The 17,232-nt window shown below is 35.4% G+C and overlaps 2 protein-coding genes across 3 annotated transcripts in view; both read left to right on the top strand.

Annotated features, from left to right (window-relative positions):
* Positions 1-597: 597 nt before the first annotated feature.
* LOC139513851 (galactosylgalactosylxylosylprotein 3-beta-glucuronosyltransferase 1-like) lies at positions 598-7,139 on the top strand. The gene is made up of 6 exons (XM_071302705.1): positions 598-731; positions 1,708-1,847; positions 2,615-3,018; positions 5,391-5,477; positions 6,041-6,244; positions 6,999-7,139. The coding sequence occupies exons 2-6, from the start codon at positions 1,754-1,756 to the stop codon at positions 7,077-7,079; spliced, it is 870 nt and encodes a 289-aa protein (XP_071158806.1). The 5' UTR covers positions 598-731; positions 1,708-1,753; the 3' UTR covers positions 7,080-7,139.
* A 3,776-nt stretch (positions 7,140-10,915) lies between these two features.
* The window catches only part of LOC139513850 (galactosylgalactosylxylosylprotein 3-beta-glucuronosyltransferase 1-like), a 35,377-nt gene continuing 29,060 nt past the window's right edge, over positions 10,916-17,232 (top strand). The window contains exons 1-3 of one of the 2 annotated variants that reach the window (XM_071302703.1): positions 10,916-11,060; positions 11,724-11,861; positions 16,332-16,738. In XM_071302703.1, coding sequence (XP_071158804.1) covers positions 11,768-11,861; positions 16,332-16,738 — 501 coding nt within the window. In that variant the 5' untranslated portion in view covers positions 10,916-11,060; positions 11,724-11,767. Of the gene's footprint in view, positions 11,061-11,389; positions 11,505-11,723; positions 11,862-16,331; positions 16,739-17,232 lie in introns of those variants that run through there. The other variant, XM_071302704.1, reaches the window with a different exon arrangement.

Here is a 17,232-nt window from a genome sequence, read left to right as displayed (position 1 = left end):
ATACATTTAGTAAAACCATTGAAACAGGAAAACCAACGGTATAATCTATATATATAAAAGAGAAACGAGAAACACTCAACAAACGACAACCACATGTGTTCTAATTTTATTCTATCTGAATTGTCTACACATTTCAGTCTTGACGTATAAAGAATTTGTGCCCAATTATTAAAAACTTGAAATAAAATTTATGAAATTGAAATGAAATGAAAAGTATCATAAGTTTATTCTTTACCAAATACAGTTTATTTTATGATGGTCATAAGTCAAAGTAGGGCGATCTCGGGACTTGTCATATGATAATCAAATCTATTAAATAAAGCCAAAAAGATTGTCCTAACCTATGACTTTTTCGAAAACTAGTGCCCATGGCCATGAAAATAATTAAGCATGTAATGAATATAGCCAGACTCGCTCGATTGGATATTTAATTTTAACAATAACACATAAAAATGAAACCTTTTTTTAGTTTTTGTTCAGCTATATATATATTTGTGTATTTGTTAAAGGAATTTAAAAGGTTTTGATAATAATGGATTAAATTAAAAGTATACATAGACAAAAATGAATTTAAACTTTAGAAACTGACAGTTATGTACGTAAAATCACGTGGTCATGTCGGTTTACTAGCTGTTTAATTGTGTATTATGATTTAACGTGATATATTTTGGCTAAAAATATCTTTGTCTAAATTTAGTGGAAGTAGAATTTTGCCTTAATAAGGACTACACGTAAGTGTTTATCGATTATTTATTTTTCGTTAAACTAGCAGAAAATGGTCTAGATTTTCAACTAAGTAATCAAGGATATAATTCATTTGTACGATTTTTCTTTGAATTGATGAAAATTATGTTAGTTATCTTATTATTAAGCTGACTATTTTTTATAAATACAGAATAGTATTTAATTGACTCAAGAGCATTGGGGTTATTTAAAGTTGGTTTTTGATATGATGTACATTGTCGAAGGCCGTACAGTGGCCAATAGCTGTTAATTTCTGTGTCATTTGGACTCTTCAGGAACATGCATATTGCCTATTTTGTCCCCAGGTCTCTTGTGGAGATTTTTCTCATTGACAATCATACCACATCTTCCTTTTTTATACAAAGTTTAATTCAATCGACGTACGGTAAGTGTTGGTAGATGCATCTCTAATTTAGCTCTTTACGGAGATGGACAACCGTAAAACTGGTCAATCGTGTGTAGGTCACGATCACGGTAACGGTTGATTGTAGACATAATTAACCAAATTGTATCTCGGATAATTGATTTAGTTCTCGTAAAGTCAAAAACTAGAACTGTAAAGAAAATAATAAATTTAAAGATCTTGATCTAAACCAATATTGTAAAATAAAATATAAATTGTTCTTTCAAAGTATGAATCAATGATAATGAGAACACGTTATTTATTGTGAGCCAGAACAAATGGCATTCAAAAACTTATTAGCTTATGATAACAGTAAACTTACATGTTATTTTTATGTCTTACAATCTCGTAATGATTGAACAGTGTTTTTTTTTCTTAATATATGAATGTTTACAGTGTTGGAGTGGGGATGGGAGGTTCCAAGGATTGGTTCCCCCTTATTTGACAATTAACGTTTTATTCGTGTGTGTTTCTTTCTCGTGCTATTTCACTTCTGTTCAAACAAAAAGTTTTTAGAGAAACATCATCTATTCAGTGATTGACAGGGATTTTTTTTTCAGGTATGTGTTTTCTTAACTTGGATTAAAATCATTCGGTTGAACAAAGATGGCAACCACATCAGCCGCCCAGGTATCAGTTATAGCGGTATTTATCATATGTGTCGGGTGTTACTTCTTGTACAGTAACGTTTTGTCTTCAGGTAATTATAAAGATTCCCACGTTATTTTTTTTTCTAGTATACAGAGATTGGGTAATATAAAACGAGCAACCGCTTTATATATTTTTCTGGCCTGCGTAAAAAATGCAGTTTCTTAATTTAATATAATTTATAATACACACAGATGTTTAACGTTCAAAGAAGTATGAACCTTTAGTACAGATACGAATCTAACGAACGAGTTCGGAAATATTAGATAGGGTCAAAGGAATATCACCATTGAAGAAGCATCAGGCAGTACAGTATGAATATTTTTTTGTCAAGCAAATACAAATATCATCAAGACTATGATAAGTCCATTTAATTAGATAAGAACACTTCTGTTTGATTAGAATGTGTTGCAATGTAGCGTTAAAAGAGTCGATAGGTAATAACTGTCAACTAAAATGAACTCACGGTAAAATTCATATCTTAGAAAACGGGAAAGTACGGAAGAGTTGTAAATTTTATTTGGCTCGTCGATGTGGATGACGATTTAATAATTCAATGCACTTGGTTTTGTCAAGTTTATAGATGTCAAAGTTTTATTGTAGTTATTATCATCAGCAGGAATATTCTACTTCGATTGGTTTATATTTCAGTTGATGTTTAATACATTCAATACTTTTTTCTTCTTTACATTAACACTCTCTATTTTGGAAGACTGCTTGATGCCCATAATTATCTCTTGGTAATTTTTGTCGCGATTTCACATTCCCTTATAGTGTCATTAATTTAATATACTGGTATGAGTTATTTCTCGTTGGCAGGTGTTTTATATTACGGAGGACAAATGTCATGTACACAAAGAGTAGAACAAAATAAACATTTACCAATAATCTATGTGATAACTCCGACATACAAACGTTTGACTCAAATTCCCGAACTGACAAGACTCGGGAACACGTTGAGGAACGTACCAGCAGTTCATTGGGTCGTAGTAGAAGAAGGAAACAGAACCTTAGAGGAAGTCAGACACCTGTTAATGAAGATAGACATACAGTTTACATACCTTTCTGCTACACGATATAAACACGTACCAAACACTCTCAAAGGAATTCATCAAAGGAATGAGGCAATATTTTGGTTGCGGAACAATATCGATATATCTAAAGATGGCGTGGTTTACTTCGCGGACGATGATAACACATATGATTTGGAAATCTTCACAGAAGTAAGTTACTGATTCTGATTAATGGCATACTCAGAGTGTAAATAAGTTACTGACTATTTGCATACTCACAAAGAAGTACATGTAAGTGAGTATGAGGTTTAACATCTATGTCGTCGTTCTGATTAGTACCGAACATGACCTATTCCAGTATCATAACTGTTTTGTCGAGTGTGAATTTGCATTGCTATACGACACGTATCGCGGTATTGTACATCCAACATTTATGTATTTAGTTATGTTTCAGTAGTGGGTTCGGTTGTATATTGTGTTAATCATTAATAATCTCTCGTGGTTTGAATACTGTATTTCCAGTACATTTCACATGTTTTATTTGTCAGTATAGTCGAGTTTATTTTCATTTTCCGTGGATTAAGTTTTGTATTAGCCCAAATAAATATGTCGTCGTCACAGCATTAATTCAAAATAGCCGCCAAGACCGTCATAATCATGATTTTTTGGAATATTATTGTGAAATTAATTGTAAATATAAAAAAGAAGATGTGGTATGATTGCCATGAGACAACTATCCACAAAGACCAAAATGACACAGACATTAACAACTATAGGTTGCCGTACGACCTTCAACAATGAGCAAAGCCCATACCGCATAGTCAGCTATAAAAGGCCCGATAAGACAATGTAAAACAATTCAAACGAGAAAACTAACGGCCTTATTTATGTAAAACAAAAAACAACAACAAAAACAACAACAAAAAAACAAAACAAACAAACGACAACCACTGAATTACATGCTTCTGACTTGGGACAGGCACATACATAAATAATGTGGCGGGGTTAAACATGTTAGCGGGATCCCAACCCTCCCCCTAACCTGGGACAAACCTGTAAGTTTATAAATCTCGTTTCATATAAGTGTTTGAATTTCGAGATTATATATACGTCAAAAAAAAATACGTTACTGCTTGTGGTGTGGTGTGGTGTTGTGATATGGAAGAAGATCGTTGTTGGTCTGCGGTTTACATGTTGTATCATTTATCTATGCGCTCATCTGTGCTGAGTGTTCATGTGCTTGTTTGTACTGTAATCCTGTCACATCGATATATTTTCCGTATAAACAGGAGGTTCGGCTAGCCATAAAACCAGATTCAACATATATTTTTTCCCCTTAAAAATGTCCTTAACCTGTGACCAAGTTAGGAATATGGCAGTTGTTATCAAATAGTCCGTTTCTATGTGTTTGGCGTTTATTTTTGTTGCACTGTTTCTGTTGGTCCGTTGTTTTCTTAAAGTTGATGTTTCCCTTTGTTTTAATGTGTAACTCGGATTTGTTTAATCTCAATTCATTTATAACTTTTGAATAGCAGTATACTACTGTTGCCTTTATTTACTGACTATTGGCATAACCATAAAGAAAGTTGCCGACTATTGGAATAATCACAGAAGGAAAAAATGTTATCAATTTTTTCGTAAAGCTACAATCTACTTAAAATATTGATCTCTGATTTCGTTCTCATATGTAGTATAACGAAATCAGAGATCAATATTTTAATTAGATTGGTAAAGCTAACACTGATAGGAATTGTTATTTAAATACATGTATGTTCTTTTGGCAGTAGAGACACATTGGTTAAGAATATTATAATTTATTGTTCAATCATGGCCGTACAATATACTGTCGAAATGTATCCAAAGGAATTTACTTTAAATAAATCATAATTATAATTATTAACAGTAATAACTGTTTTTTTTTTGTTTTTTTGTTTTTTTTTTAAATATTTCAGTTTCGAAAGGGAATCTAAATGCAACTATGTTATTTTTTCTTTGTTTTTACGGTGATGTTACCTTGGTTCCATCTTATCATGATTATTTATCCCAACTCGTTCGCTAGGTCCGTGTACGTAGTGAGGTTGTAGATTTCAAATAACATCATCTATATATACCAATGGTAAATAATTAAGTCAGCAATTTTTGTTACTACAATATACTTAAACATTAGATAAAAGTTTCATTTGTACACAGATTAAGTTCGGAAGTTAGGTTGTATTTGTAGAAAACTTATTAACAGTGGGATATCACATGCACATTTGTATGGTGATGTAGCCCGCAAATTTAGATACGATCCATTTAAAGTTATCGTTTTTTAATAATCTTATCAATCCAATACTTTAAACATGTGCAACCCCGCCAAACTTTATATATGTCTGTCCAATGATTGCCTTTTATTGCTATTTATCATTTTGTTTTTGTTATCTTTTTCTGAAATATGTTAGTTTGATATTGATGGCCATATGATCCCATATGGTGACCTATAGTTCCTAACTGTGCCATCATTTGATCCCTGACGGAAAGTTTTCTCATAAATTGACAATCACATTACCTCTAACTATTGCTATACACATCTTTTTTTTTAGATGAGATACACAAAGAAGATTTCAGTATGGCCCGTGGGATTTGTTTCTAAAAAAAAATACCAGACACCAATCCTTGAAAATGGAAAGGTTTGTGTTTTTGTTGAATAAGCCAGATATTATAATGTTTGATGCCGGGTATACTGATAATTCTATCTAATATTAAAAAAGTAACTCTCAGTAAACGAGCTTATATAGACATACACATACACAAGTTATGTATGCAATAAAGGATATACATAACATTGCAGCAGATCTATCAAGAAAACGTGTACGAGGTTGTCTTATTTGAAGGGTGTCCGCTGTATGCAAAAAAACTTATAATAAAAACTACGGATCGACAACGACATGAAGTACTCTTGTTTTATCTTCTTACTTCTTAGTGCTTTGGGTATGTTAATCCACAGCCCAGCTTGTAATAGGATTTGTCTTTTGATCTTTTCTAGAAGCAAAAAAAAAAAGGGACGAAAGATACTTATGCAACATATGGTAAACATTACATCGAGTTCGTTATTGTATCATCTATTTACCGGTTTGTTCGTTTGTTTGTGTGTTTGTGTGTTTAAAAACCTCAAACATGACATCTTGCAATTTAAAAAAAAAAAATTAAAAGACAAAATGAGCTGATACTGAATATCGCAATATAATTTCAGGTGATAAAATTTGATGCATGGAATACAAAACATCGACAGTTTCCAATAGATATGGCTGGATTCGCATTAAATACCAAGACCTTTTATTTCAATGATGATTTGTACTTTCGGAGAACTTTTCAAAAAGGTTACCAAGAGACATCATTTCTAGAAATTTGTTGCACATTAAACGACTTGGAGCCAAAGGCCAATGGATGTACGAAGGTATACACAGAGTTAACTAGATTAATCAAAGTGCAAGATATTTTGTATTCCTTACTTTTTTTTAATATAGCAAAGGGCAATGCTACTCATAAATCGAAAAACAACGCCTTAAAAAGCTTATATCCAATCATTTGTCCTCAAATCTTCACGCAGAAAACTAAGAGTTGAGCAACATGAATCCCTTATAAACCGGTGTGAACTTAGATGCTCCAGACATATATAATCGATTCCTGTTCAACTAGTAAAACCCATCGTGCTGCCCATGGAAGGTAAAATCGGGGATAAGTCGCATTCTATTACAATTTATTCATAAACGAGAAAAGAGGGACTGTACTGTAACAGGCGAACTTATCCGTAATCACGTATCCTGTAATCTTGAGGACGATCACTTAATACTAAATAATAAGGAGGGGGGACGTTTTATTGTAACATTATTTCTTTTAAATTTACACACAACTTTATTCTACATTTTGTGGGGCAGATATTTCCTTTCCAGTCTGTCTTCAGCAATCATTCCATTCAGTATTTCCAGTTCTTTCAAAAGGTTTTTAAAATCCTTATCCACTACGGAAAATTAAAGGTTGCCTGTCCCATAAGAGTCAAGATGGTGTCCCGTGGCAGGGAATACATATTCTTTTAATAGATAAAGCAGCATCTTAATACTTAATTGCAGGTTAAGCAACGAAAACATATTAACAACATTGCATTCTTTCTACTTTTCTAAGGTACTGATTGGATGTATTTGTAATTGTAGGTACTTGTATGGCACACTAAAACGAAGGACCCATTAGTTTATCGTGCAAGTTATAGTGATACAGAGTCAGACACTGAATAACAAAAGTAGATCAGGATTTGAGGGTAATGGGAATGATTGTAAATAAATATTGTTACTGTTTTGACTTGTGTTATTATGATACATTTGGAATATAGAAATTAATGCGAACAGTCAATATTGTAAACTTGAAGGTGAGTTAACAATTCACAATAAAGCAAGAAAATACAGGGGGACTGTTTTAATGAATCTTAGGTAAAAACCTATGCCAAAAAAGGGTGTACTCATGTGCGTTTAATAAGAAGCACGTAATGCGTTGCTCACGACAGGTAAAAATCGAGATATTAATCGCATTTCATGATTTTATAATTGTAGAGATTTCGTATATAGTGTGGATTTGTTGCCGAATACTGGAATGTAAGATACATTTGGTTATCTTTGAAACAGCCAAATCAGGCATGCATCCGTATATCATATAAAGGATTGAATACGGCAATGAACGTTTCTTGTAAGCAATTAGGAAATTTTTAGTAATAATGAACTACAGCGGATTCCATTGAGTGTGTAGCCAAAGGTAATATCTTTGGTTAGCTGGCTTGTTTGTTGAACCGTGAAGTCATTGTTAGGTTAGGTTAACTACCCTACAGAAAACCAATCTATCTGTCTGTTGGACTATGCTACTTTGAAAGGAGAATAGTATACCTCACCTAATAATGACTTCACGGTTCAGCTAACAAGCAAGCAAACCAAAGAAATAACCTTTGGCTACACACTCAATGGAATCCGCTGTAAAAGATCAGAAAAATATGTATGCAGGTGCATGCTGCTGGAATGATACTGACCGTTTACCAGAGGAGAAATGAGGTTTATTTCTTGACCGACACTCGGTGTAAAAAATAAGAAGTGGTATGATTGCCAATGAGACAATCCTCCACCAGATACCAAATGACATAGAAGTTAACAAGTATATGTTACTGTACGGTCCAATCAATAAGCAATTCTGCATAGCAAGCCCGATATGACAAATGTAAAAAAAAATCAAACTAGAGAACTAACGGCCCTGTTTGTGTATACAAAAAAATAAACGAAAAACAAATATGATATTCGCAACAAACGACAACCACTGGCCGAGTTCACTTGAAACTCTCGAGTCCAATCCACCATTTTCTACATTTGAAAATGCCTGTACCAAGTCAGGAATATGACAGTTCTTGTCCATTCGTTTTTGATGCGTTTTGTTATTTGATTTTGCCATGTGATTATGGACTTTCAAAATTGATTTTCCTCTAAGTTCAGTATTTTTGTGATCTTACTTTTTTCAGAGTTTGAAGAGTATCTGCAGGGTTGAGTTCTATATCGTAGCAGCTACGTAGCTGCTATCAATATCTATGTAGCGGCTAGTCTATAGCTACACGTTCAATAGTCAAAATCTACATAGCTCTACGTAGCAGCTACGATATTGAACGCGGCCCAGGTGAACGCACTCGAGTTGCTATTCGGAACAACTCCAAGTATCTCTAGGATAAGCCCCTGACTAAGCATAAACAAGGAAAATATCTGATTGGTTTGACGTCATTCAAGGGTTTCTCGAGTTTAACACTTGCTCAGTAAGGGGTAGAACCGTGGTAAGCAGGGTAAACACGAGATGTTCGAGTAAACTCGGATTGTTGAAACCCAAGTTAGTAAAGTTAACTCTTGAGTTTCAATTGAAATTGGCCCCTGAGTCACAGTCTCTTGACTTAAGAGTTTTAGTTCGTATAAGTCCATGTTCAAGAATATTGGACATTTCCAAGCGAGATAACCCAAGTTGTTTAAGATTTTTTTTATAAAAACTCTGATAGTTTTAAATTACTCACCGAGATATAATTTTATAATGACACATGATATCTCGTATGTGTATTTAAATTAAGTCTTCCTAATTTTGGTAAATTGACATAACCTCGGTTTTGAATGTATCTGTGTTATTCTATTGTTCTTTTTTATATTGAAATATATCATGGCAACGGTATATCAAATTCATAAACAAAATAAGTCATTTTGATACATTTTCTGTATCAAATCTCTTAAAATTCGATAGAACTTTCAATAACAATTACCACTTTTTATTTCTAAATAATGAAAGTGGGCAAAGCAGAAACAATTATAAAGTCAATCTTTCTATGTCGATCCATTTGTATACTGTACATACAACACCTGTCGAATGGAGGTTTGGAGTTTGCATTTCAAAATGCAGTTGACAACGGAAAGCATTGATTTAATATATTTATTTCTTGATATTTAGATTGTTTTATCATTTTTCAATCTTATCTGCTATGGAAAAATTAACTGCGACGAAAAATTGAATTTTATGATTTTTTTAAAGCATCAACCTATAGTAAAAGGTACAACAACCACAATAGAAACATAGGGGGGAAAGAAAAAATATGAAATTTATTTTCAAATTGCCATTGACAACAGTAAACGCTGACTTAATTTTTTTTTTGAAGAATCATATTTGGAAATCCTTCTAAATGTTCACTTGCTATGGATTTTTTTTTATCATATTTAAGGTAAAAAAGATATATTGAAAATTATAACAGGGTATAAGTGTTTCCCGTTTACATCAATGATAACTATTTATAAGATTTACCAATGACATAGCACGTGTACTGATTAATGAAAAAAAAATGTCCTTCATTCTTGTGTATGGATACCTTTGATAGCTATTAGTTTGTTTTTTTTTTATTTGTGAAGGAAGCCGATGCGCGCGGAGAGAACCGACGAACTTCGACAGGAGAACTGGCAAACCTTGTGAATCAAGATTGGCGTTGTAATATACTTCTAGATATACAGTAGTTGAACTACTTGTATCACTCGTCCACCGAGGCCCTGACATGCCAAACCGAATCTTGCGCCAAACCGCCCCCTTACCTGAAATAGCTGTGAAACAGTACAACGTAAAAAAACAACTTACAAAAATTAGTTTAAAAGGGCTTAATTCGTCATTTCAACACAAAGCACAAAAAAGAGAAGAAAATACAAAAAGGATAACTAAATTCAGAAAAGTACATCAAATGATACCCAATAGCTAGTCGATACATTGTCTTGTAAAATACAACTGGCATATACACATGTAAGGCAGCAACCATTTGATTTTCTGGGGGGGTGGGGGGGGGGGGGGGGGGCTATGGGTTTTTTTTCTGTACAAACTTTTTTTTTCGCCTGTGGCGAAGAACAAACTATTTTTTTCGCGACAAGTCGAAAACAATTTTTTTCTTTCAATTTTAGCATTACATATAGTGGCAGCTGAGGGTGTAACAAACAATTTTTTTTTCAGAATTCAAAACAAATTATTTTTTTCTACAAAAACTGGAAACAAACTTTTTTTTACAAAAAAAAACATAGCCCCCCCCCCCCCCCCCCCCCCCCCAGAAAATCAAATGGTTGCTGCCTAAGTATCATAATGGATCTATGTGGATTAATTTTTCGGTTTTCAAGTTAAATTGGCAGCGCGTCATCCCTCATCTTCGCTAGCCAAGATGGTCATCCTTACAATGACTTCTATTTTTACAATTGAAAACAATAGCTTGCGTAATGGGGAGACAATTTTGACGAAGTAGAATTTTGACTGCATAAAGCTTGGTAGGTAGGTGCTTATTCTTTTTGATCTTTTGAAAAATATACATAAATATAAATTCCACTGACAAAAAGTCAACGAAAAGATAAATATTGATATTTTAATGCATGAATTTGCACCTCTGTAACCGGCAACAGTATTTTAGGAATTTTTTTTGGACAATTATCGTATCGATAAATAGAAAATCGAATACACCTTTATACGTTATGACTTGCGTTTACTGTTTTGGCTGAAAATATATAACACAATTGATATATCTCTCTTCTGATTTGATTATTTTAGTCATATAATAAGCTTACATGTTGATATGATAACATTGACAATCAAAGTATAAAAAAAACGAAATACCTTCTTGATGAGTCATTAATACAGAGGTGTGTTTGAATCACAACTAAAGCTTCGTGCTACTACACAGGTTTGACTTAAAGGTATTTTTTTTTGTGTTTACCATTTATCACTAATTTAAAAAATAGAATTAAGGCATATTAATTATTTTATTCATGAAATATATTTTACAAAATAAATGTTAGACACATTGGTCACCCACACCCCTTTCATTCTTTACCAAAAGCCCGTCAAACAGACTACTATTGATTCTTAAAAATACATATCTGGAAAAACTCATTTTGTGTGTGTGATCTATGGTAACAGAGGCGAATTTAGGGGGAATTATGCATAGGACTGTCACCATCTTACTGAGCTAGTTCTTTCGTAAAGTTTTTGTAGAGTTTACCATAGCGATGCGTAGATTTTATTGTCGAAATGAAATTACATAGCGAAGCGTTGCAGAGCTAGGTAAAAGGACATGTGCGACTACAAAAATCAAGTTTTACGAAGATAAAGCTCTAAATCGCTGTAATATATATCGTAAGGTACGTTAGACGGGTTAGCAAACAGATTTCATGTTGCATAAGACAGTTGACCATACACACATCTGATGAGGGATCCTTAGATCTGTTTCTAATGATCTAAGAACGTTGAAAGACGTTTGAGTCGTATGTGTTTCTTCCTCGTGCCACTTTATTTCTATCAAAACACAAAGTTAAGGGAGAAACATCTATTCAACTATTGACAGAGATTTTCTTCTTCAGGTGTGTTTTCTCTACTTGGATTAAACTCATTCTGTTGAACAAAGATGGCAACCAGATCAGCCGCCAAAATATCAGTTAAAGCAGTAATACTCGCATGTATCGGTTTTTTCTTCTTGTACAGTAAATTTCTGTCTTCAGGTAATTTTAAATAATTTATATGTTATTTATTTTTTTCTTGTTTGAAGACAATTGGATAATAGAAAAACAAGCAACCGCTTAATAATTTATGTCTTGCCTACGATAAAAGTCGCGGGAGACGAGATATATGTGTTGCTTTTCCGCGCCGCTATTGAGGATGTACACCTCTGAAGAGGCAAACATTTCTAGAATCAACATTCTTTTCTGAACCTGAATTTTGGAATTATAAGACGACAAGAAAGTAATTGATGAAGAAACAATCGTATGTTGGTGCACTTCTTTATTAATAGGAATTACTTGTATTGATCAATATTGTTATCTATAAAGTTATAGTACAACCAGTACATATTAGTTTGTCGACTATTGCGAGACCCTGCCACCTAGGCGTTATAATTTCCAATGAGGCAACTATTCACCAGAATCCAAATAACGTGGAAGAGAGCAAAAATATGTCACCGTACGGCATTCAACAATAAGCAAAACACATCCCGTATAGTCAGTTATGAAATGGCCGAGACATGACAAAAAGAAAAAAAATGTTTCAAACGAGAAAACTAACGGCCCGATGTATGGCAAAACAATAAAATAAAAACAAAGATGACACACAGCCACCAACAACAACAACCACTTAATTATAGACTCCTGACTTTGGACAAGCAGAATGTGGAGGGTTACACATATTTGTGAGCGCTAAACCCTGACCTGGGACAGACACACACAGAATGTAGAGGGATACACATATTTATGAGCGTTAAACCATGACCTGACGTGCAACAGCACAACATAAGAACAAACTAAAGATTTAGGTAAAATCACTTGACTCATTAAATTTACACGAAGCACAAAAAACAAAGAAATAATTAAAAAAAAACCAACAGCAATGATAATTCCATGCATTGGGTTTTTTCAGTGTGTAGTACTGTTCGATAATTCCTTGCACTGGGTTTTGTTAGTGTGGAGTACTGTTCGATAATTCCATGCACATGGTTTTGTCGATGTGGAGTACTATTCGATAATTCCATGCACTGGGTTGTGTTAGTGTGGATTACTGTTCGATAATTTCATGCACATGGTTTTGTCAGTGTGGAGTACTGTTCGATAATTCCATGCACATGGTTTTGTCAGTGTGGAGTTCTGTTCGATAGTTCCATGCACTTGGTTTTGTCGATGTGGAATACTGTTCGATAATTCCATGCATTGAATTTTGTCGATGTGGAGTACTGTTCGATAGTTCCATGCATTTGTTTTTTTCAGTGTTGAGTACTGTTCGATAAGTCTTGCACTGGGTTTTGTTAGTGTGGAGTACTGTTCGATAATTCCATGCACATGGTTTTGTTGATGTGGAGTACTGTTTGATAATTCCATGCACTGGGTTTTGTCAGTGTGGATTACTGTTAGATAATTCCATGCACATGGTTTTGTCAGTGTGGAGTACTGTTCGATAGTTCCATGCACATGGTTTTGTCAGTGTGGAGTACTGTTCGATAGTTCCATGCACATGGTTTTGTCAGTGGAGTACTGTTTGATAGTTCCATGCACATGGTTTTGTAAGTGTGGAGTACTGTTCGATAGTTCCATGCACATGGTTTTGTCAGTGTGGAGTACTGTTCGATAGTTCCATGCACATGGTTTTGTCAGTGGAGTACTGTTTGATAGTTCCATGCACATGGTTTTGTAAGTGTGGAGTACTGTTCGATAGTTCCATGCACATGGTTTTGTCAGTGTGGAGTACTGTTCGATAGTTCCATGCACATGGTTTTGTCAGTGGAGTACTGTTTGATAGTTCCATGCACATGGTTTTGTAAGTGTGGAGTACTGTTCGATAGTTCCATGCACATGGTTTTGACAGTGTGGAGTACTGTTCGATAGTTCCATGCACGTGGTTTTGTCAGTGTGGAGAACTGTTCGATAGTTCCATGCACGTGGTTTTGTCAGTGTGGAGTACTGTTCGATAGTTCCATGCAAGTGATTTTGTCAGTGGTGAGTACTGTTCGATAGTTCCATGCACGTGGTTTCGTCAGTGTGGAGTACTGTTCGATAGTTCCATGCACGTGGTTTCGTCAGTGTGGAGTTCTGTTCGATAGTTCCATGCACATGGTTTTGTCAGTGTGGAATACTGTTCGATAGTTCCATGCACTTGGTTTTGTCGATGTAGAGTACTGTTCGATAATTCCATGCATTGGGTTTTGTCAGTGTGGAGTACTGTTCGATAGTTCCATGCACGTGGTTTTGTCAGTGTGGAGAACTGTTCGATAGTTCCATGCACGTGGTTTTGTCAGTGTGGAGTACTGTTCGATAGTTCCATGCACGTGGTTTTGTCAGTGTGGAGAACTGTTCGATAGTTCCATGCACGTGGTTTCGTCAGTGTGGAGTACTGTTCGATAGTTCCATGCACGTGGTTTCGTCAGTGTGGAGTACTGTTCGATAGTTCCATGCACGTGGTTTCGTCAGTGTGGAGTACTGTTCGATAGTTCCATGCACGTGGTTTTGTCAGTGGTGAGTACTGTTCGATAGTTCCATGCACGTGGTTTCGTCAGTGTGGAGTACTGTTCGATAGTTCCATGCACGTGGTTTCGTCAGTGTGGAGTACTGTTCGATAGTTCCATGCACGTGGTTTCGTCAGTGTGGAGTACTGTTCGATAGTTCCATGCACGTGGTTTTGTAAGTGTGGAGTACTGTTCGATAGTTCCATGCACATGGTTTTGTCAGTGTGGAATACTGTTCGATAGTTCCATGCACTTGGTTTTGTCGATGTAGAGTACTGTTCGATAGTTCCATGCACGTGGTTTTGTCAGTGTGGAGAACTGTTCGATAGTTCTATGCACGTGGTTTTGTCAGTGTGGAGTACTGTTCGATAGTTCTATGCACGTGATTTTGTCAGTGTGGAGTACTGTTCGATAGTTCCATGCACGTGTTTTCGTCAGTGTGGAGTACTGTTCGATAGTTCCATGCACGTGGTTTCGTCAGTGTGGAGTACTGTTCGATAGTTCCATGCACGTGGTTTTGTAAGTGTGGAGTACTGTTCGATAGTTCCATGCACATGGTTTTGTCAGTGTGGAATACTGTTCGATAGTTCCATGCACTTGGTTTTGTCGATGTAGAGTACTGTTCGATAATTCCATGCATTGGGTTTTGTCAGTTTGGAGTACTGTTCGATAGTTCCATGCACGTAGTTTTGTAAGTGTGGAGTACTGTTCGATAGTTCCATGCACGTGGTTTTGTCAGTGTGGAGTACTGTTCGATAGTTCCATGCACGTGGTTTTGTAAGTGTGGAGTACTGTTCGATAGTTCCATGCACATGGTTTTGTCAGTGTGGAATACTGTTCGATAGTTCCATGCACTTGGTTTTGTCGATGTAGAGTACTGTTCGATAATTCCATGCATTGGGTTTTGTCAGTGTGGAGTACTGTTCGATAGTTCCATGCACGTAGTTTTGTCAGTGTGGAGTACTGTTCGATAGTTCCATGCACGTGGTTTTGTCAGTGTGGAGTACTGTTCAATAGTTCTATGTACGTGGTTTTGTCAGTGTGGAGTACTGTTCGATAGTTCCATGCACGTGGTTTTGTCAGTGTGGAGAACTGTTCGATAGTTCCATGCAAGTGGTTTTGTCAGTGTGGAGTACTGTTCGATAGTTCCATGCACATGGTTTTGTCAGTGTGGAGTACTGTTCGATAGTTCCATGCACATGGTTTTGTCAGTGTGGAATACTGTTCGATAGTTCCATGCACTTGGTTTTGTCGATGTAGAGTACTGTTCGATAACTCCATGCATTGGATTTTGTCAGTGTGGAGTACTGTTCGATAGTTCCATGCACGTGGTTTTGTCAGTGTGGAGTACTGTTCGATAGTTCCATGCAAGTGGTTTTGTCAGTGTGGAGTACTGTTCGATAGTTCCATGCACATGGTTTTGTCAGTGTGTGTACTGTTCGATAGTTCCATGCACATGGTTTTGTCAGTGTGGAATACTGTTCGATAGTTCCATGCACATGGTTTTGTCAGTGTGGAGTACTGTTCGATAGTTCCATGCACATAGTTTTGTCAGTGTGGAGTACTGTTCGATAGTTCCATGCACATGGTTTTGTCAGTGTTGAGTACTGTTCGATAGTTCCATTCACATGGTTTTGTCAGTGTGGAGTACTGTTCGATAGTTCCATGCACATAGTTTTGTCAGTGTGGAGTACTGTTCGATAGTTCCATGCACATGGTTTTGTCAGTGTGGAGTACTGTTCGATAGTTCCATGCACATGGTTTTGTCAGTGTGGAGTACTGTTCGATAGTTCCATGCACTGGGTTACGTCGATGTGGAGTACTGATCGACTTATCCCATTTCTGAATCGGTTGGTTTATATTATATTCCATTTGTTGTTAAATTATTTCTAATCTGTTTTTCTTCTTAAGATCTTTGTAGAGTTCATCATCATCGTGTCATCATTTCATATCTTTTAATATATGAGATTTTTTTCGTTGACAGATGTTTTACATTACGACAATGGAGGACGAATATCCTGTACAAAAAGAGAACAAAATAAACATTTACCAATAATTTATGTAATTACTCCGACATACAAACGATTGACTCAAATTCCTGAACTGACAAGACTCGGGAACACCTTGAGGAACGTACCAGCAGTTCATTGGATCGTAGTAGAAGAAGGAACCAGAACCTTAGAGGTAGTTAGACACCTGTTAATGAAGATAGACATTCAGTTTACATATCTTTCTGCTACTCGATATAAAAACGTACCAAGAACTCTCAAAGGCATACATCAAAGGAATAAGGCAATATTTTGGCTGCGGGAAAATATCGATATGTCTAAAGATGGCGTGGTTTACTTCGCTGACGATGATAACACATATGATTTGGATATCTTTACAGAGGTAAGTTACTCACAAAGAAGTAAGTTACCGACTTTGCCATACTTACAATTAAGTAAGTTGCTGACTATTGGCATACTCACAGAAGTTAGTTACTGACAATTGGCATACTCACATAAGAAAGCTACTGACTATTGGCATACTGACAAAGAAGTAAGCTACTGACTATTGGCAAACTCACAGAAGTAAGTGACCGACTACTGCCATACTTACAAAGAAGTAAGTTTTTGACTATTGGCATACTCATAGAAGTAAGTTACTGACAATTGAATACTTACAGAAGTAAGCTACATACTATTGCCATACTTACAAGTAAGTAAGTTGCTGACTATTGGCATACTCACAGAAGTTAGTTACTGACTATTGCCATACTTACAAAGAAGTAAGATAAGATAAGATAAGATAATTTTTATTAACCAATCATGGTGCCCAAAATTTGAGCTATACAATCAAATGAATTACAAAATAAAGCACAGAAAATGATTAGAATGATTAAA

The sequence above is a fragment of the Mytilus edulis genome, chromosome 2, assembly GCF_963676685.1.
Source record: "Mytilus edulis chromosome 2, xbMytEdul2.2, whole genome shotgun sequence".
NCBI lineage: Eukaryota > Metazoa > Mollusca > Bivalvia > Mytilida > Mytilidae > Mytilus > Mytilus edulis.
Note: the sequence above shows the minus strand (reverse complement) of the source record. Positions and strands in the feature narration are given on the sequence as shown.

Coding starts and splice junctions, on each gene's coding strand:
- LOC139513851 (XM_071302705.1), top strand. CDS start 1,754: ATGGCAACCACATCAGCCGCCCAGGTATCAGTTATAGCGGTATTTATC. Junction 5,478..6,040: donor CAATCCTTGAAAATGGAAAG/GTTTGTGTTTTT, acceptor ATATAATTTCAG/GTGATAAAATTTGATGCATG. Junction 6,245..6,998: donor AGGCCAATGGATGTACGAAG/GTATACACAGAG, acceptor TTGTAATTGTAG/GTACTTGTATGGCACACTAA.